The sequence below is a fragment of the Nomascus leucogenys genome, chromosome 3, assembly GCF_006542625.1.
Source record: "Nomascus leucogenys isolate Asia chromosome 3, Asia_NLE_v1, whole genome shotgun sequence".
Classification (NCBI taxonomy): domain Eukaryota; kingdom Metazoa; phylum Chordata; class Mammalia; order Primates; family Hylobatidae; genus Nomascus; species Nomascus leucogenys.
In genome coordinates, this window is record NC_044383.1 from 68,583,483 (window position 1) to 68,605,846 (window position 22,364).

Below are 22,364 nucleotides of genomic sequence, written 5' to 3' on the forward strand. Positions count from 1 at the left end.
GGCCACAGAGTGAGACCCTGTCTCCAAAAAAAAAAAAAAAAAAAAAAATTAAGAATATGTGTTCAAAATATTGACAGTAAAATCTCTCATTGGTCTTAAATGGTTTGTTTCTCTGAAGAAGTTTTTTCTGTTGGGGAAAGATGAACATGAAATTTTCAAATCGTACTTTGTTTCATGGGCTTATAACAGTGTGCTATGTCCTATTTTAATAGAAAAATTGGGGCTAGCCACAGTGGCTCACGCCTGTAATCCCAGCACTTTGGAAGGCTGAGGTGAGAGGATTGCTTGAAGCCAGGAGTTGGAGACCACCTTGGGCAACATAGGGAGACCCTGCCTTTAAAAAAATAATAAAAATAACAGTTGTGGTGGTACCTGCCTGTAGTTCTAGCTGTTTGGAAGGCTGAAGCAGGAGGCTCACTTGAGCCTAGTAATTGTTACAGTGAGCTATAATTGTGCCACTGTACTCCATCCTGGAAGACAGAGCAAGACTCCGTCTCTCCAAAAATTAACAAACAATAAATACATAAAGTTTATAGGAAAATTGTCTTTTTGTTAAACTGAATCACTTATGGCATATCTTTAATTCTCACAGAGCTTAATAAACAATAATTGCTGCCTACAGACTAATCGAAAAGTGGTAGTTCATTGTAATATATGCCACAATGAAGTTAACACCTTTAGTGTAATCTCTGAATGCTATTACTCCTTAATAGTTTTTCTTTCTTACTATGTAGTAATGAGGGGTGTGCTTGATCTGTCTCTGGAAATAGAACAATTTGAAGCCACAGTAGTTTGTTTTATTTTTGGCCTGCTTGTGCAAAGCATTGTGATGGTGGCTTTACACAGATAAACTGTATCTCATTTGATTCCCACCACTACATTATCCCTATTTTATAGATGAGAAAGCTGAGGTTTGGAGAAGGCAAGAAACTGCTCAGAACCATAGAATTAATATATAATATGGCCAGAATTCACACCTATGCCTGACAGCAAAGGTGAAGTTTCTTAACAATACATTGTTCTGATTCTCTGTAGTATTTTTCTATTTTAAATCCAGTTGAAATTCTTTTTGGTTTCTTCTTTCATGGAAAGCCATCACTGTGAAGTGAATGGTAATTCTTATGTACCTAAACTTAAGAAAATGTATAATGCATTTTTTAAACACTGACAAATGTGAAATAAGGATGAGAATAATTCAGAAAATGTAAATTACATATGGGAACAGATTTTCAAAAGATCTGATTGCTTTTTTTATTGAGGTGAAAGTCACATAACATACAAATAAATATTTTAAAGTGTACAATTCAGTGCATTTAGTACATTCACATATTTTACAACTACTATTTCTATCAAGTTCCAAACGTTTTCATCACCCCCAAAGAAAACCTCATATCTATTAAACAATCACCTCCTGCCGCCCCTAGAAACCAATAATCTGCTTTCTATCTCTATGGATTTACGTATTCTGAATATTTCATAAAATAGCATCATCCACTGGCTGGCTTACTCCATATAGCATGTTTACAAGGTTCATTTGTGTTTTGTTCTTTTTAATGGCTGAATAATACTCCATTGTTATGTCTGTACCACATTTTGTTTATCCATTCGTCCTTTGATGGACACTGGGTTGTTTCCACCAACTGGGCAAGTTTAAAAAATTATCTCACAGTTTTGGATGCCAGCAGTCAAGGTGTTGGCAGGTTAGTTCTTCTGAGAGCTGTGCGGGAGAATCTGTTCCTGCATTTTTCCCAGCTTCTGGTGGTTTGTTGGCAATCTTTGACTTGTAGATGTATCACTCCAATCTCTATCTTTATTTTCACATGGCTTCCTCCCTGTACATCTTCTCACCATCTTTCCTCTGTGCCTTCTTTGTCTAGTTTCCTCTTTTTAGGAGGACACCAGTAATATTGGATTAGGGCTTACCTTAATGACCTCATTTTGATTACTGCTGTAAATACCCTATTTCCAAATAAGATCACATTTTTAGGTAGTGGGAGTTAGGACTTCAACATATCTTTATTTGAGGGACACAATTCATTTCATAACACCATCCTTTTAAGTATGAAGTGATATCTCATTGTGGTTTTGATTTGCATTTTTCTAATGACTAATGATGTTGAGCATCTTTTTATATGCTTTTTGGCCATTTGTACATCTTCTTTCAGGAAATGTCTATCCAATTCCTTTGTCTATTTTTGAATTGGGTTGTCTTTTTGTTGAGTTTAAGAGTTCTTAATATATTTTGGATACAAGACTCTTATCAGACAGATATATGATTTGCAAATATGTTCTCCTATTCTGTAGGTTTTCTTGTCAACAACTTCTTAATTATCTATTGGTGGACAAAAGATTTTAATTTTGATGAAGTTTGTTTTGTTACTTGTGCTTTTAGTGTCATAATTATCTATAGTCAAATTCAAGATTGTGAATATTGACATCTATAGCTTTGTATGAAAGTTTTATAGCTCTAGCTTTTATATTTAGGTCATTGATCCCTTTTGAGTTAATTTTTGTAGATGGTATGATGTAGGGGTTTATCTTCATTCTTTTGCTTGTGAATATCCAGTTTTCTAACACTATTTCTTGAAGAGACAATTTCCCCATTGATGGTCTTGCACCCTTGTCAAAACTCAATTGGACATAGGTATATGGGATAATTTCTGGAATCTCAATTTCTACTGTATTGGTCTATATGTCTGTCCTTATGCCAGCCAATACCACACTGTTTTGATTTCTGTACCTTATATTGAGTTTTGAAATCAGGAAGCATGGAATCTTCCAATTTTGTTCTTTTTCAATATTATTTTGGCTGTCTGGAGCTCCTTGAAATTCCATATGAATTTGAGGATCAACTTTTTTATTTCTGCAAAAGCAGCCATTAGAACTTTGATAGGGATTGCATTGAATCTGTAGATTGTGTATAAAGAGGGATCATGGCAGATGGGAGGCAGGACTAGATTGCAGCTCCAGACAGAGCAGCATGTGGAGGCTTGCGTTGTGAATTTTAGCTCCAGATCAACTGCAAGAACAAACCAGCAAACCTGAGAGGACCCTCAGACTCTCTGAAGGAAGCGGACTGCTCCTGCAGGACCCAGGAGACACCCCAAATACTGTGGGAGGTGAAAGCCTCGGGCAAGTTTTCAAGCCCGCCCTCCACCTGGAAACAGATCTGGGGCTGTTGTGGGGGGCATGGTGGGAGTGAGATCAGCCCTTCAGTTTGCATGGGAGCTGAGGCCTGTGACTGCTGGCTTTCCCCCACTTCCTTGACAACGTGCATGACTCAGCAGAGGCAGCCATAATCCTCCTAGGTGCACAACTCCAGTGACCTGGGAATCTCACCCCGTCCCCCACAGCAGCCACAGCAAGACCCACCCAAGGAGAGTCTGAGCTCAGACATGCCTAGCCCCGCCCCCACCTGACAGTCCTTCCCTACCCACCCAGGTAACAGAAGACAAAGGACATATAATCTTGGGAATTCTAGGGCCCCACCCACTGCCCATCCCTCTGCACTACTACTGCTGATGCTCTCTGGAAAGCACCACCTCTTGGCAGGAGGCCAACCAGCACAAAAATAGAGCATTAAATCACCAAAACTAAGAACCCTCATGGAGTTCATTGCACCTTCCACCACCTCCAACGGAACAGGCACTGGTATCCGTGGTTGAGAGACTGATAGATGGTTCACATTCACAGGACTGTGCAGAAACCCCCAGTACTAGCATGGTGCCAGGTAGACTTACTGGATGGTTAAACCCAGAAGAGAGACAACAATCATTGCAGTTTGGCTCACAGAAAGCCACAACCACAGGAAAAGGGGAGAGTACTACATCAAGGGAACACCCTGTGCACTAGAAATCTGAACAACAGCATTCAGCCCTAGACCTTCCCTTTGACAGAGCCTACCCAAATGGGATGGAACCAGAAAACCAGCCCTGGTAATATGACAAAACAAGGCTCATCAACACCCCCCCAAAATCATACTAGTTCACCAGCAATAGATCCAAACCAAAAAGAAATCCCTGATATAACTGAAAAGGAATTCAGTAGGTTAGTTATTAAGCTAATCAGGGAGAACCAGGGAAAGGCAAAGCCCAATGCAGGGAAATTCAAAAAATGATACAGAGAGTGAAGAGAGAAATATTCAATGAAATAGATAGCTAAAAGAAAAAACAAAACAAAATTCAGGAAACTTTGGATACACTTTTAGAAATGCAAAATGCTCTGGAAAGTCTCAGCAATAGAATTGAACAAGTAGAAGAAAGAAATTCAGAGCTTGAAGACAAGGTGTTTGAATTAACCCAATCCAACAAAGACAAAGCAAAAAGAATAAGAAAATATGAACAAAGCCTCCAAGAAGTTTGGGATTATGTTAAACTACCAAACCTAAGAATAATCAGTATTCCTGAGGAAGAAGACAATTCTAAAAGCTTGGAAAACATATTTGGGGGAATAATTGAGGAAAACCTCCCCAGCCTTGCTAGAGACCTAGACATGCAAATATAGGAAGCACAGGGCCAGGCACGGTGGCTCATGCCTGTAATCCCAGCACTTTGGGAGGCTGAGGAAGGTGGATCACGAGGTCAGGAGATCAAGATTATCCTGGCTAACACAGTGAAACCCCGTGTCAACTAAAAATGCAAAAAATTAGCTGGGCGTGGTGGCACACTCCTGTAGTCCCAGCTACTCGGGAGGCTGAGGCAGGAGAATCGCTTGAACCTGGGAGGCTGAGGTTGCAGTGAGCTGAGATCATGCCACTGCACTCCAACTTGGGTGACCGAGTGAGACTCCATCTCAAAAAAAAGGACAAAGAACACCCAAGAAATTCATTACAAAAAGATCTTCGCCTAGGCACATTGTCATCAGGTTATCCAAAGATATCTTAAGTTTATGACTTGTTTCTTCTTTCATGGAAAGCCATCACTGTGAAGTGAATGGTAATTCTTATGTGGCTTATGGATATTCTTATGTGCCAGTGTACTCCATCCTGGAAGACAGAGCAAGACTCCGTCTGTCCAAAAATTAACAAACAATAAATACATAAAGTTTATAGGAAAATTGTCTTTTTGTTATACTGAATCACTTATGGCATATCTTTAATTCTCACAGAGCTTAATAAACAATAATTGCTGCCTACAGACTAATCTAAAAGTGGTAGTTCATTGTAATATATGCCACAATGAAGCTAACATCTTTTATTGTAATCTCTGAATGTTATTACTCCTTAATAGTTTTTCTTTCTTATTATGTAGTAATGAGGGAAATTCAAAAAATGATACAGAGAGTGAAGAGAGAAATATTCAATGAAATAGATAGCTAAAAGAAAAAACAATACAAAATTCAGGAAACTTAGAGGTCAGGAGATCAAGAATATCCTGGCTAACACAGTGAAACCCTGTGTCTACTAAAAATGCAAAAAATTAGCTGGGCATGGTGGCACACGCCTGTAGTCCCAGCTACTCGGGAGGCTGGGGCAGGAGAATCACTTGAACCTGGGAGGCTAGATATCCTGATATCTTAAGATGAAGGAATGAATCTTAAGAGCTGTGAGACAGAAGCACCGGGTAGCCTATAAAGGAAAACCTAACAGATTAACAACAGATTTCTCAGCAGAAACCCTACAAGCAAGAAGGGATTAGGGCCCTATCTACAGCATCCTCAAACAAAACAAACATCAGCCAAGAATTTTGTATCCAGTGAAACTAAGCACCACATATGAAGGAAAGATACAGTCGTTTTCAGACAAACAAATGCTGAGAGAATTCGCCATTACTAAGCCACCGCTAAAAGAACTGCTAAAAGGAGCTCTAAATCTTGAAACAAATCCAGGAAACACATCAAAACAGAATATCTTTAAAGCATAAATCTCACAGGACCTGTAAAATAAAAATACAAGTTAAAAAACAAAAACAAAAAACCAAAGTATGCAGGCAACCAAGAGCATAATGAATGCAAAGGTATCTCACATTTCAATACTAACATTGAACGTAAATGGCCTAAATGCTCCACTTAAAAGGTACAGGACTGCAGGATGCATAAGAACTCACCAACCAACAATCTGCTGCCTTCAGGAGACTCACCTAACACATAAGTACTCACATAAACTTAAAGGTGTGGAAAAAGGCATTTCATGCAAATGGACACCGAAAGCAAGCAGGGGTAGCTGTTCTTGTATCAGATGAAACAAACTTTAAAGCAACAGCATTCCAGGCAGGAGCTGCCATGCCAGGCATTTTGCTCATTGCTTTCAATGAGGTCATGTCTTTTTTGTCCCTCAGTTTCTCCATTAGTACCTTCTTTTGCATTACATTTTTTTTGGTAGTGTACTTAGTCTGTTTTGTGCTGCTATAACAGGATACCACAGACCAACTAATTTATAAATAAAAGAAATTTATTTCTCACAGTTATAGAGGCTGAGAAGTCCAAGGTTGAGGAGCCTATTTCTGATCTGATGAAGACTTTCTTGTTCAGTCTTCTCATTGCAGAAGGACAAGAGAACAGGCTAGCCAAATGCCACCTGAAGCTGCTGCTGCTTTTTTTCTTTATAAGGGCCTTAGTTCTATCAATGAGGAATAAGCCCTCATGGCCTCATCATGTCTTAAAGGTTCCACCTCTTAATACTAGCAGATTTGCAGCACCTGAACTTTGGAGGGGACACATTCAGACCGTAGTACCATAGTACTGTTTTTATTCCCATCATTTTTTTGATGTATTTTTTTGCATTCTTTCCTTAGTGGTTATCCTGGGGACTATAACCTTTTATATGTATAACAATTTTTAATATCAACTTAGCATCTATTATATACAAAACTCCACTTCTGTATAGCTCTGTCCCTCCCCCTTATATTGTTGTCACAAATTACATCTTCACACATTGTGTGCCCATTAACTTACAATTACTGTTTTATGCATCTGTCTTTTAAATCATTTGAGAAAAAAGAGTTACAAATCAAAAACACAATAATACTGGATTTTTAATACCTATATAGTTACCTTAGCTCATGTTCATTCTTTTTGAATGGCCTTTGAGTTACTTTGTAGTGATCTTTTCTTTCTGCCTGAAGGATTTCCTCTAGCATTTCTTCTTGGGCAGGTCTACTAACAACAGACTACCTCAGCATTTGTTTATCTGGGAATGTTTTACTTTTTCCTTATGAATTTTGGTTGACAGTTTTTTTTTTTTTTTTTTCTTTTTTGAGATGGAGTCTCACTCTGTCACCCAGGCTAGAGTGTAGTGGCACGATCTCGGCTCACTGAAACCTCTGCCTCCTGGGTTCAAGCAATTCTCCTGCCTAAGCCTCCCAAGTAGCTGGGATTACAGCCAGTTTGCATTAGCTCCAGTATACCACTGGCTGTAGTAAAATGTACACCAAGTTTCACAGAGTTATAGTATCGAAAAAAAGCATTACAAAGTATCTCAGTAATATTTTTGTATTGATTACATTTTGAAATGACAATATTTTAGATATATTGCTTTGAATAAAATATATTACTGAAAGTAATTGCTTATTTTTACTGTTTTAATTGTGGTTATAGAAAATCTAAAATTACAGATATGTCATATTTCTGTTGAGAGCACTGCATTAAGTATCAAGCACTTGAGAATGTTGAGTATTCGAGTGATTAGGTTCTGTTTCTACAGTGTATTTTAATGTTTGCTTCTGCTGTACAATTGTGTTAGGCCTATTACAACCAATACTTACTTTTACATGTTGGCCCATAAGTAAGTGTACATAAGGCTATTCATTTTTCAAGATTTTGATTGAAATGATATATTATTTACAAATGTATTTCTGCACTAATGTTTTTAAAACTCTCTTTTTATTTCTCATTTTAGATTTTTTAATAGTGGAAGGAAATGTGTTTTAGAATTTTCATTCAACTATTAATGATTTTTAAAACAAATCTAATTGGTGCTTCTAAGAAACTTAAGAGTGAATTAAAACCATGAAATATGAAAAAATGTATGCTCTTATTGCTTCTTGAGAGGTTGGTTAACCTCTGTTTTTCACAGTCAAAACTTCTCAAGAAGTTAGTGACCATATTAAATCTAAAACTGGCAAATGCCTTTTAATGAAGAAATCTTTCAAAAGGGGCAGTTTAAAAGACTTAAAAGTAACTCTTTGTCAAGAAGATTTTATGACAAAGATAAATTTCAATGACTCTTTACTTAATGTTCCTATAAATCTGAGCTACCTAAAAACTCCTATGATTTTCTTAGGTAAGGGGGACTTACCAGTGGATGATAGTATTCAGTCTGTCTATTACTTCATGGAAAGTAACTGCTTTTAAGGGCAGCTTTTGTATCTATTTCATCTTCAGGAGTATCTCTTCTGATTTTTGAGAACAGTAGTTTGATTGCTGCACTTAGCTTTGCTTTTCTTAGTGTTGTAGTTGAAAATGTGTAATGTTCTTGGTAAAACTCAGAACTGCATTAAGGAAAAGATGAGAAGTTGAGCATTAGAATTGGTGTCACCAGGCCACGGTTGTACTTTTGGCTTTAATACTTGATTTCTGTGTATATCTTTTCTTTCTTATAGGCTGAAGATAAATGGTTGCTTGAAGATTTAATATTCAAGGTGGTTCAAAGAAAAATGACTTTGAAAGTCAAGTAACATATGTCATTGTTAGCTAAGCCTATTAATTAAAACTTATATTCAATAAAATTGCATTCAAATGGAAAACATCCTTTCTTAAAATTTAATACTCTGTTTATATAGTTACACATCTTTCTATATTTATTATGTATTCATTACATGAAAAATTACTGATATCTATGGAAGAATTTTTTTCAGTCACATATGATACTGTCACTTAGGATATTTTTGTAGAATCAAAACTAACTACCTATAGTCATAAAACTATTCTAACTTAGTTCTATTTCTTGATCAGTTTTATAGAGTATACTCCCAGAGGCATCCCGGCTTCTTTTGAAGAAGCAAGCTTAAGGTACCCAGAAAGTTAAGTAAATTTATTTCATAAAGCAAGTAGCTTAGATTTTTAGACTGGGTAGCTTTAAGTCATTTCATTCTTCTTGGTGGTGTTCACCATCAATTTGCAATGTATTTCTTGTTAAAGTTTCTATCTCTGAATTTTTATGATTATTTTTACTTCTTAATTCTTAAGTGACAGATTTTAACATTAGCTTCTGTTTTCAATAGCATATCTAGGAGATATGATACATATTTTAATAAACATAATCTAAAGTAATTATTAAATCAGTACATGATACATCTTTTAATAAGCATAATCTTCTAAAGTAATTATATAATCACTATAAATATCTTTCATTACTTTCATAAAGATCATAGAACATAGTGATTCTGAAGTGGCTTGCTTTTATATTAGGCCAAAACTAGAATACTCAAAGCACAGTAATAATTAGTAACTGAACCATGGAACTGAGGTTTGACAATACATTTCTCCGTATCTCTAAGCAGGCTTTACATGTGTCTTCTCGTTTGTCCTCCCTTCCCCCTCATTATCTTTCCTCTCTTCTTCCTTCCCTCCTTGATTTCTAAGTTTCCCTAGTTGTTAATGTTCCCTAAGAGCTTAAATGCTTTAATCCAAAATGTTGGTATTAATGTGCACTAAGAAAATCAGTATTTGGGGTAGCAGTTTAAATTTCGTCTCAATAATCCTTTTATTGGTACCTAACTACAATAGATTATGATAAGTGCTTTAATAATTAACTATTATAAAGTATGCTAAATGCTTTTATTAAAAATATATTCAAAGTGCCAGAGGGGAAAGATCTTCTGTTGAAGAGGGAACAGAAGAGAATGCTTCATATAGGAAGTGACATTTTAATTGCTTTTGAAAGTTGAGTAGGAGTTTCCCCTGTGCCTGATGTAAGGCAGATTAGGCAAAAGGAGCAACATTCATTCAACATCAACAAATAATAATTGCGTGATGATTGTATTCCATTTACTGTTCAAGACATTGGGAATATGATGGTGACTAAAACTAGTGAGACTTCTATCTTCATGGAGCTGATATTCCAGTGGGGGAGACAGACTGTATTAGTCTGTTTTCATGCTGCTGATAAAGACATACCCAAGACTTGGTACTGTATAAAGAAAAAAAGGTTTAACGGACTCACAGTTCCATGTGGTGTAGGAGGCCTCACAATCATGGTGGAAGGTGAGAGGCACGTCTTACATAGCAGCAGACAAGAGAGAGAATGAGATACAAGTGAAAGGGGTTTCCCCTACAAAACCATCATCAGATCTCGTGAGACTTATTCACTACCATGAGAACAGTATGGGGGAAACCGCCCACATGATTCAGTGATCTCCCACCAGGTCCCTCCCATGACACGTGGGAATTATGGGAGCTACAGTTCAAGATGAGATTTGGGTGAGGATAGAGCCAAACCATATATCACAGATAAACAAGTAAGTGTAGTGAAATAAAACTATGGCAGGATAAGAGAGAAGAATGAGACTTGTGGAGGTGACTCTATTAATTTAAATAAGGTTGTTTGGTGTGTTTTGAGGAACCCTAGTCCTGAGAGATCTATGAAAAATGGATTCTGGGGACAAATTAGTTTGAGAAACGTTACCCTATTAAGTTCTGCCATAAAGAAACTTAGGTAATTGTGGATTAAAGCCAGTTAAATAAGTTATTAGACAGGAAAACCCTTGATCATCACCAGGATTTTGTGAGCTAAAGTTCCAAAAAGCACATTGTAGGAGAAGCTAGACCAGAGTATGAGGACCCAGTGGCCAGGTAGGACAGGGTAGGAGCCTTTGAATCATGATGAAAAGTTTGTGCCCCAGCCATGCCAGGATTAGATTTGGCTTTTAGAAAAGGTACTCTGGTGGCAATGTGGCAGCTATCTTGAGTGAAGAAAGTATAAATCAAGAAGCTTTCCTATAAAAAAGAGAATGATGAAGTCTTCAAAAATGGAGAGAAAAGGGTAGATTTTGATGACATTTGGAGGTAGAATTGACTCAGATAACTTTGTTTATAGATAATAGTCAGAAAAATTCTTGACATATAATGTTTTAAACAAATGAAAGTACATCTTCAAGAGAGGGAAACTTGGCCCTGATCTGCCAGTAAGTGAAGGTCACAGCAAGGCAGCAGCAGGCTAAGCTGTGCTGAGTGTGTGAGAAATGGGAGCAAAGTCGTATGTTCAAAAATGTGCAAGACTTGGCATCTCCACCACATTTTTCTTTCACCTTTGAAATATGGCAAAGTTAGAAATGGAGTGGAAAAATATCAGCCTAGTCTAGTATTGAAAGGTTGAGCTTTTTCGGAAGAAGCAAGCTTGTTATCACTTTTAAATAAGACAAAACATGACCTTGAATTAGATTAGACACATATCTAATTGGTGAGTGCATCATACCTAGCTGTACAGCGCTCTGCTCACCAAAGCCAAAGATGGGCAGGTGACTGCATTCTGCTGCCAGGTAATCATCTGAACCTCATTGGCAGGCATTGAAGCAAAAGAGAGAGAGGAATTTGCAGCTGGCTGGAAATATTAGAGTATTAGCAAGAGGGAAGGAAGTGTGGCTCAAAGTTATAAAATGTTGTGTGTGTATAAAAAGAAGAGAGTTCTATTTTTGTATATGTATGTGTTATAAATAGACATACCTATAGCATTTCCCACCAGTGTTCTGTATCATCTATGTTCCATCAACTGGCTATGATCTATCACTGATTAAATCAGAAAAATATCACCTTAGTTGCTTTTTGCTCCTCAACTGCAAGGATGTCTTTGGTGAGGTGCTTTACTAGAATTCTCTTACAGAAAAAAAAAAAATCAGTAATTCATCTTGAGGATGAAATAGTAGATGAAGTATAATGCTTTTAGCAAACTTAGCAAATACAAATATGAACTTTTTGTGAAAATGAAAACTGCATTGCTTTTTTTTTTTTTTTTTTTTTTTTTAAGACAGGGTCTCATTCTGTCACCCAGGCTGGAGTGCAGTGGCATGGTCAGGACTCACTGCAGCCTCGACCTCCCCGACTCAAGTGAACCTCCTGCCTCAGCCCCCCAAGTAGCTGGGACTACAGGCATGTGCCACTATGCCTGGCTAATTTTTTGTATTTTTATTAGAGGCAGGGTTTCGCTGTGTTGCCTAAGTCTTGAACTCCTGGACTTAAGCAATCCACCTGCCCTGGCCTCCCAAAGTGGTGGGGTTACAGGTGTGAGCCACACACCCAGCCTATTTTAAAAAACTGTAATATTCTTACTGGTGGACTTTATTCAACTGATAAAGAATAGTTAAAAATAAAGAGAGGCCAGGCATGGTGGCTCACACCTCTAATCCTAGCACTTTTGGAGACCGAGGCTGGTGGGTTGCTTGAGGCCAGGAGTTTGTGAACAGTCTGGCCAACATGGCAAAACCCCATCTCTATTAAAAATTCAGAAATTAGCTGGGTGTCATGGTGCACATCTGTAATCCTGGCTACTTGAGAGCTGAGGCAGGAGAATCACTTGAACCAGGGAGGTGGAGGTTGTAATGAGCCGAGATTGTGCCACTGCCCTCCAGCCTGGGTGACAGAGTGAGACTCTGTCTCAAAAAAACAAAAAAAAGTTTAAAAATATATAGAGTTTAAAAATACAAATTACCAAAATATTGTAGTTTGATATCACTACTACTCACTTTTTTTTTTTTTTTTTTTTTTTTTTTTTTTTGAGACGGAGTCTTGCTCTGTCACCCAGGCTGGAGTGCAGTGTCGCAATCTCGGCTCATTGTAACCTCCACATCCTGGGTTCAAGCTATTCTCCTGCCTCAGCCTCCTGAGTAATTGGGATTACAGACACGCACCACCATGCCCAGCTAATTTTTGCATTTTTAGTAGACATGGGGTTTCACCATGTTGGCCAGGCTGGTCTTGAACTCCTGACCTCATGATCCGCCTGCCTTGGACTCCCAAAGTGCTGGGATTACAGGCATGAGCCACCGTGCCCGTCCACTACTCACTTTGTCTTAGCCTTTTGATTACTGATGAACTAGATTAGAACAGTAAGTGGATTGTTACACTTGACATTTTGTACTTTATCTGAAAATACTGGCATTAAAAACTAAGTCATACTGCTATTTGTATAATATTCTTAGATCTTTATAGGAGTTTTTTCTTCAAATAAAAATTGTGTTTTTAAATGTCTTTGATATGATTGTTCAAAATGTTTGATATTTTTCTAAAACAGAATTAGGAAACTTCTGGCCCCAGCATCAGAATGGACCCTTGATTTGGTTTCCTCTGACCTTTGGAAAACTGTTCTTTGGTATTATTGCAACATGCAAGAGGACCTCATAAGGTGCTCTGGTTCTTTCAGAATGGAACATGAAAACTGGAGAGTTAGTGTCAATGCTCATTGAAACATCTTTTGTGAGCTGTGGGTTAGACTTTGATGCTTACAAGCCACATAAATAGCAAGCCGTGGACTCCATTTACTTATCCCATTTCTTTGGCTTTCCACATTTTTCATCCTATTCTTGTTTTTTGTCTCTTCGTTGTATTTCTTCCTCTTGATGGGTTTCCACTTCTATGTAGTATGTGTTTTCCTGACCTATTCTATTTCTGACCCTCACTCTGGGGCAGTCCTGGCCGGCCATCTTGGGAAGCTATCTTTTTAGGAGCCAAGACCAGCTTGTGAGGATGGAGGTCTGGGCTTTCAGAAGCTATGCTGCAGAAACAAATGCAGGCAAAAAGTACTCTTGCCTAACAACATCTTCGTTACTTTGTGGACTATTTTAGTTTTTTCTTAATACGTTTTTTTAAATTTTTATTTTAGATTTAGGGGGACACATATGCAGGTTTATTATATGGGTATATTGCATGATGCTGAGGCTTGGGCTTCTAATGATCCCATTGCCCAAGTAGTGAACATAGTACCTGATAGGTAGTTTTTCAACTCTTGTCTCCCTCCCCCAAATTTTAGAATCCCCAATGTTTGTTGATGCCTTTTTTGTGTCCGTGTATAACCAATGTTTAGCTCCCACTTTAAGTGAGAACATGTGGTATTTTATTTTTTTTCTGCATTAATTTGCTTAGGATAATGACCTTCAGCTGCATCTGTGTTGCCATAAAGGACATGATTTTGTTCTTTTTTGTGGCTGCATAGTACTCCATGGTGTATAAGTATCTTGTGGAAATTTGACCCTAAATTCTGTTTCACACAGTGTACCTTAGGCATCTGTTCTTGGATTTTGGTGTTTGCCAGGTTTGTAATTTTGATCCTATATCATAAGCTGAATTTTAGTGTCTTGGTCATACCTTAATTCTTCGTTTCCTTCACCTGATTTTTAGTTTGTATTTCCTGCCTTGGAGTCATCCAACCCCCTCAGCAAGATGTGAAGATTTTTTTTTTTTTTTTAAGACAGGGTCTCATTCTGTCACTCAGGCTGGAGTGCAGTGGCATGGTCAGGACTCACTGCAGCCTCGACCTCCCCGACTCAAGCGAACCTCCCGCTTGATACTAATAAGTATCAACGTCACAATAGAGTTACCTGTAGACTATATTAATACAGTGCTTAGTGGTGATGTTCATATTGGAAAAATTTAACAAAACAAAGTGCAGAAAAAGTCTCAGGTTGCACTCCATATACAAATGCTAGAACATCAGAATCACTTGGGAAGATTTTGAAGTCAGCAAAATGTGCATCTAAGATGTCCTAACTCTAAGAGACATGAGGTATCATACTCCTGTTTCTACACAAAAAATATGTTAATCATATTGTTTAGTGGCTACTACGTGATATTTTGGGTATTTTACATTTATTTTATATGATAGGTTTGTTTTTCATATTGGCATTTTCCCGAGTTTCAGAACTAGTTATTTAGGAAATCAGTTGGCAGGGGAAGGGGTTGAGTAGTATCTCATGCATTATTTTAAGACATTGGAGGGCAGGTTCCTCTTGAGTATTTTCATGCAGAACATCTGAGTTTAGAAATATTGTATAGCCATTAAGTGGGAAATGCTCCTGTCTCCAAATCTGACCACTTACCATCGCCACTGATATTGCCACCCTGGTCCATGGATCTACCATCTATTCCCTGAATTCCTGTAATGAGCTCCCTGTTTCTACCTCTGTCCTTTCCAATCTGTTCCCAGCACAGCAGGCAAAAATGAACCCTCTGGAAGTGTCAGTTCACTTTAGTCCTGCACATAGAATATTGTATTAGCTCCCCGTTTTACTCAGAGAAAAAGTCAAACTTCATTCCTTGGCCCATCTTTTCTTTTCCTATATCTCTGTAATATAGATCATAATCTGAAATGAAACTATATGTTCATTAGTTGTATTTTTTGGAGTAATGTTTTATGTTTTCTACCTTAATTTTAAAAGCATGTAAGTTATCTTCCTTTAAAAGAAAGATTATTAATTTGCATGTGATTTTTAAAATTCTTTCTGCGGTTAATGGCCCTTACCGGTGCTCAGGAGACAGATACTCAAATTTTAATATATTTCCTCATTTCTGAAACGAAGATAAAAGTATCTACCAATAATACTTGTTTACCTCAAAAACCTCTATTGCCTTTTTTTCCTCATCACACATTTACTTATTTACAGAAACCTTCATTTGTCTCAAATATGCTGGGACATGATTAAAGTTCTTAAGCTATCCTGATCATGGTTGAATGGCTTCTTTATAGATTTGCAAGCAGATTTTAAATATTCATCCTAATAAGATAAAACAAAAATAAAAGTGAATTATTTTTGTTAAGGAAGAGCCCTCTCTGCGAGTGGGGTCAGGTCAGGGGAAGATTGCAGTGTGATTAATTTTTTTATGGACCCTAAAACTTGAACCTAAAATTTGCAATACATCTGTTTTTCTCACATTCTGTGGCTTTTATGTCAGTTTTCTTTAGTAAGTTTTTTACACGTGTGGATTACAAAACTAAATTTTTTATTAATATTGTTTATTTCTTTATAGCATGTTTCCCAAACATATACATACTAGATTGTATGTATGTTTATCATGTTACATATTTACTTTTTATATGGTTGAGCTTTTTTATTTCTGTGAATCCATTTCCTCTTATGAGATGAATCCATTTCCTCTTATGATTATGAGATCATCTAAAGCTTAAATTTATGTTTGAAGTCTTCTCCAAAATTCTAATTCAGATATTAATATATTATTATAGATGTTTGTCAGTAATTATTTGCAAGTTTATCTCATCACAATTTGAAAATCTGTGTCTAAGAGCATCAGACAACATGAACTCAGTGTTAGCGTTACTTGGAAAACTTGCAGAATAAATTTGAAAATGAAGCAAGTCTCATTTTAAATTGATTTTTCATTTTTTGCTCTAATAATTCAAGAAAAGTAGACAGGCCAGATAGGCAGGCCGGCAGAAACCTGGCTTCTGTGGTTGGCTGGCATTTACACAGGTCTTTCATATATGATTTAATAAAAGGTGACACGAAATTCAGAAATGTAATCTATAAGACAATCAGAGAAAAATAATTTTTGAAGCACATTCTTGTCAGTATTGTATAATGCCTGTTCTGTAACTGTAATTTTTTTGTGTATCTGTCAAATGACGTTAAGCTATATTCAATAACGAGGATAGCAAGAATTTGAGACCCCATGTTCATTTGTTTTTGTGACAGGAAGGTCAGCCTTTTAAAAAATAAAAAAGGAATAGAAATTAATATTTCTCCAGAATTATGTTTCCATTCATTTGAGGTTATCTCTTAATTCCAGCATTTTACTGCATTTGATAAATAGGCCAAATATGTGTTTTATTTATTTGGGGGTTTGGGGGAGGCAATGAAACTTTACAAATTTCAACTGACATTGCTGTCTGCTGATAAGGATGGGAGTTTGCACTGCTCTGAAGAGATTACATGAAGTAGAATTGGAAAGCAAATTGTATTTACAAAAGATAGGATGATGTTCCTAATAGGTGTTCAGAATAGACTATTCACTCTCATGTTCTGCAGAGCTTTGCTAGAAATAACTTCATTTCAAAAAGGACAAATCTGACTGAAGTTTAAGCATTCCCTCTTCACAGATACTTGTCCAAAAGGGTTTACATTAAATTTTCCTGATGGGCACACAGTAGTATTTTATGCTGTATCTGTATAAACCATTAATGTGGAAAATAAATATCTAAATAGTATACTTGATTGCTTCATGCACCAACCATTAGATTACTAGATTTCTATCTACAGTTTTGGGAGAGATGTTGCAATGTGATGTTCTGACAATAACTGTCAAAGTCATCATACCAGGATCCATTTTCATCTTGTTGTTGAGGTAAAGTTATTAAAATGCACAGTTGGTAGGTCAGAAAGACCATTATCTCTTGTCATCCATGGTTTAATGCTGACCTAAACCACTACTGTATAATGTCAGAATTATCACAGTGTCCAGGCTGCAGAAGTACAACATGCTACATGATTTATTGCATTTCCTGTCTGGAATGAAGATTACGAAAAGGCCAATAACTGTGAGCTACAGTGGTTTAGAAGAAAACTTAATTTCTAATTTTTATTTCTCTTTTTCCTCATTCATTTTAGATTTTGGATTTAGTAAAGGGGATACATTACCAGGTAGCCTGTCAAAAATACTTTGAGATGATACACAATGTAAGTAATTTTTTAAATTTATATCCTAATTATTTGTCTTTTGTAACTGTGTCACATTCCATTGTGCAGCAATGGAAACCACTCTAGCTATTTTCAGCAGAAAAGGGGATTGCAGGGTATTAAGTAACTTATAGCATTTATTGAACAACCAGACAACTAAGCTTGGATGCTGCAGAACCAGGAATATTTTGTAACTAGGAGAAGCTACATCATAAGAAAATCTCTACTACAGCTGTCACCCACCACTCCATATCTAGGGATGAGACCAAGGGTCAATAAAGTTTTTCTGTAAAGAGCCAGAGTGTAAAACTTTTAGGCTTCACGGTCCATATGGTCTGCGTCACAGCTGCTCAACTCTACTGTTGCAGTGCAAAAGCAGCCATAGAAACTATGGAAATGAACAGGCATGACTGTTGATCCAATAGAACTTTATTTATAAAATTAGGTAGTAGATCCAGTTTGACCCACGGGCCTTGATTTGCCAACCTCTAGACTAGATCTGGAACCTTTGCCACAGCTGCCTAGAAGAACCAAGGCTTTTGCCATCTTCCATGCAGAAAATCTGATCCTTGTACTTGTGGCTGCCACCTGATGTTACTCTAATCCACTTCCCAAGTCTCATATTTATCTGCATGGCAAAACCTAGATTGCGTGTGGACCCCTAACTATACATGAGTCAGGGAAATGTGTTTGGTTTTTATCGTGCCAGCTTCCTTGGTTACAAAAAAGCCTGCTTGATTATTAGAGTGAGAGTGGAATGACCCAGTCTGGCACCTGATAGATTTTGAAATGTGTAAAGCCAATGTCACAGACTCAGAGGCCTACAGAGATTGGGCATATAGCCCAAAACGGTGAAGCTGCCTGAGATTAGTACCACAGAGTATGGTAGAATTGTGGTGCACTAAGCATGTTTGCCCTATTCGAGGCATTCACATTGACAAATTGTGAGGCCCTCTGCAGGCCAACAAAACACATCTCCAAGTCCAGTTCAGCCCTCTAGCCCCTAGTTTGCATCCACTGATCCTGAGCTTGGATTTCTAACCTGGGAAAGACATCCAAGAACGGACTTTGGAGATCCTTGTACTTCTTGAAACATTTTGTCTCTAAGTACATATGTGTATTTTTCCAGAGTCCATGCTGTTTTTTAAAGATCCATGACCCTCCCAAAAAAGAAGTTGCATTTGTTGAAATCATCATCAGCTACCATGCTAAAGTTTTACAATTATTTTTATGTTTTTTATTTGATTGTTACAAAGTAGTTTTTCTATTATGGTTATACAATTGCAGAATTTCTTACTTGATAAAATATCTCATAGGATAAAGATATTTTATATTACCAATAATAATTAAAATAATAATAGATACCAGCCAATATCTATGGAACCCTTAATGCAGTGGTCCCCAACCTTTTTGGCACCAGAGACCAGTTTCATGGAAGACAATTTTTCCATGGTTAAACAGGGGCTGGTGGGAGGGCACATTAGATAATCACGAGAAGCACACAACCTAGATCCCTTGCATGCGGGGTTCACAATAGGGTTCACACCCCTGTGAGAATCTAAGGCCACTGCTGATCTGACAGGAGGTGGAACTCAGGCAGTGATGCAAGTGATAGGGAGTGGCTGTAAATACAGATGAAGCTCCACTCACTCACCCACTGCTCACCTCCTGCTCTGAGGCCCAGTTCCTAACAGGCTGCGGACTGGGTTGGGAACCCCTGCCTTAACGTATACCAGGCACAGCACTAAAATGTTTGAATGCATTAGCTCTTTTGATTGATATTACAGCAAGATACTATATGTATATTTCCCTGTCTATGAATAAAACTTAGAGAAGTTAAACAATCTGTGTCAGGTCACACTACTTATAGGGGATAGAACTTAGATTTAAATTCAATCTGTCTAACTCATCTCAAGCTTGTGAGTCTAACCATGACTGTACTATTCTATGATATGTGGTACTAAATTTGTGATAATGACAGCAGAGGTAATTGGCATTTTCTTGTTTATCTTCACAGTATGGTAAACATGCAGCGACTCTAACTTGCCTTTCATGCTGTAATTGATTAATGGAAGATCTGGAGCTAGAGCCCCAGTCTGTTGTGGGTCCTGTCCTCATTCTTCTATACCTAACTTTTGAAAGTATTATTATTTAAAAGCTTTTTTTTAAACAAAACTTCAGGGAGTAAGCATCAGGAAAATAGTAAGCAACAACAAAATCTCATTAGTTTTATCACAATAGGAATCTCACCAGATAAGCCATGTTTGGCAACACCAGGTTTCTATGACTCACTCTCTCGAAGACTGCATTCTTTAATTTGGTTGCTCCGCTTGAGAGTTTTAACTTCCTATTGTTCTTTAATCATTTGTGTACGCTTTTAATTAAGAGGCCTCAGAATTTTCACAAGTGAGGTCTATTATCCAACCTCTTTACTTTTTATAAAAATAAGATATGAAAATTAGATTTAAACATTGAGTTTGTGGCATAATCACCAAAAAGTAAGGAGTGGTTTTTTAGTTCTCAAATCTGCTTTTGTAATATCTCTCCTATTGATTATTCCGAGTATTGCCACTATCGCCAATTTTTAAAACTTGCTTTAGATTAATGAAGATTTTGGAAAGACGTATGTCTAAATCCCCTCACATATAAAAATAGTCTAACTTAAACCACATTTAAATCAACAAAATAAAAAGGCTATATTCACTAGATCTCTCACGGTGGACTTTTAGATGTGAATATCCTCCTTCATTTATTATTTTTTCTAATTTAATTTGAAAATAGAATCTATTTTTATTGTCAGGTTTCTGCCATCCTACCCCTCCCCCAAATGAAATCCTATGTTTATTTTCCCGAGGCCTCTGTGATCAAACTCACTTAAATGGAAGTTTTGAAAATAAACCAGTGAATTGATACCATTTGCAGCAGCACTATGATAGTTCAATATGGCTTTTTTGGTAATACCAGCTGCCTCATTATAAGCTGTCATTGCAAAACCTCTTGATTAAAACCCAAATATCCCATAGGTAAAATAATATTGCTTTCATTCCTTCAAAATCTACATTTGCAGTGGCAGAATATGAGACCCATGTTTGTGTGAAGGTCATTGTCTGCAGAATTTGCTGATTCCAAGCAAATGTTTGAGAGAGATTCATTTAGTAGATGTTGAAGCTGGCCTGCTTGAAACCTGTTTTCCTCTGTATTTTTAGGGTCAATGTTTAAAATAATTTTATACTAATAGTATATTTGTTACTTTCTGCATGTTGCATGTATAAATGAAAACACTAGGTCATGTGTAGATTAACACAGAATTTTTTTTTTTTTTTTTTTTGTTGAGACAGAGTCTCGCTCTTTCGCCCAGGCTGGAGTGCAGTGATGCTACCTCAGCCTACTACAGGCTCTGCCTCCCAGGTTCATGCCATTCTCCTGCCTCAGCCTCCCGAGTAGCTAGGACTACAGGCGCCCGCCACCTCGCCCGGCTAATTTTTTGTATTTTTAGTAGAGACGGGGTTTCACCGTGTTAGCCAGGATGGTCTCGATCTCCTGACTTCGTGATCCACCCTCCTCGGCCTCCGAAAGTGCTGGGATTATAGGCGTGAGCCACCGTGCCCGGCCACCACAGAATTTTAATAGAAAATAACGTTTTCAGAGGTAGACCTCTTTGGACACTGAGTAACTGTGTATACTTATTTTCCAAATGGCTGAGCATAATTTTTCCCCACCATATAAATCTCTAGAGAAATCTGATTAAAACCTATCACACATTTTCCTGCAATCTTAAACAGGATATATGTGATACAATTAAGCCCTTTTATAATAACTCAGGGTCATCATTATGGATATCAGTTAGAATGCTGGACTAGAAGCCACCATCATCTCACTTGGATCACTGCAATAGCTTCCTTACTCATTTCCCAGCATCTACACATGCCCCATTCCAATTCTTTCTCCTCCACACAGCTGCTGGAGTGACCATTAAAATAGAGGAATCTGATCATTTCAGGAACCTGCTTTTTAAAACCTTCAATGACTTCCTATTTCTCTTAAGATGAAATCTAAAATTTATAATGTATCCTCTAAAGGCCTCCACTTCACCCACCTTCCTCTAGACTCCTGAATTTGTTTCAGATCCTTTACAGGACTTTGGATCTGAAACACTAGGACCAAGCTAGTGTGGTAGAATGCAAATGCTTCACAGAATTTTCCCATCTCAATACATAAAATAATGCACAAAACATAATTTTTAAAATCATCAACCACAAAGTAAAACATCACCAATAGTAACCAAAAAAGAAAACAGGCAAGGAAAGAAACAAAAGAATCACAGTAGACAAAGTCATGAAAATGCTCACTTAATATTTCCAAACAGAGTAAAGGAAATAGCTGCTGACTTGAGAAGAAATAAACGGAGGATTTAGATGTGGATACCTCTATTTCTCTATTCCTTTTCCTAATTTAATTTTAAAGTAAGATTTCCATTCTGTTTAGTTTATGCTCTTCCCCTTCCCCCCAGATACAAAAAAAACTCTAAGTTTATTTTCCTAAACAAGACAAAAGAAAACAGCCATATGCACTTCCTTTAAAAATGAAAGTGAAAGAAACACTCAGAACACAAAGAACCCATCCTAGAAGAAAACAGAATTCGATAAAAAGGAAATTTCATAATTTCATTTTGCTATCAAGCAACTTAGTAGATCACAAAGAGTGTCACAAAATGAGTTAAGGACAATTGCAGATCAAGAAAAAGGAGAAACAGCATCACAGAGCCATGGCACAAATCCTCACTTCAAGGCCTTGGCACTGTTTTAGTGG

At 37.2% G+C, this 22,364-nt stretch overlaps 1 protein-coding gene across 1 annotated transcript in view; it reads left to right on the plus strand.

Moving 5' to 3' along the window:
* The window catches only part of LOC115832848 (DNA primase large subunit-like), a 127,308-nt gene that overhangs the window by 95,200 nt on the left and 9,744 nt on the right, over positions 1 to 22,364 (plus strand). The window contains exon 6 of the mRNA XM_030804325.1: positions 17,487 to 17,555. Coding sequence (XP_030660185.1) covers positions 17,487 to 17,555 — 69 coding nt within the window. The remainder of the gene's footprint in view (positions 1 to 17,486; positions 17,556 to 22,364) is intronic.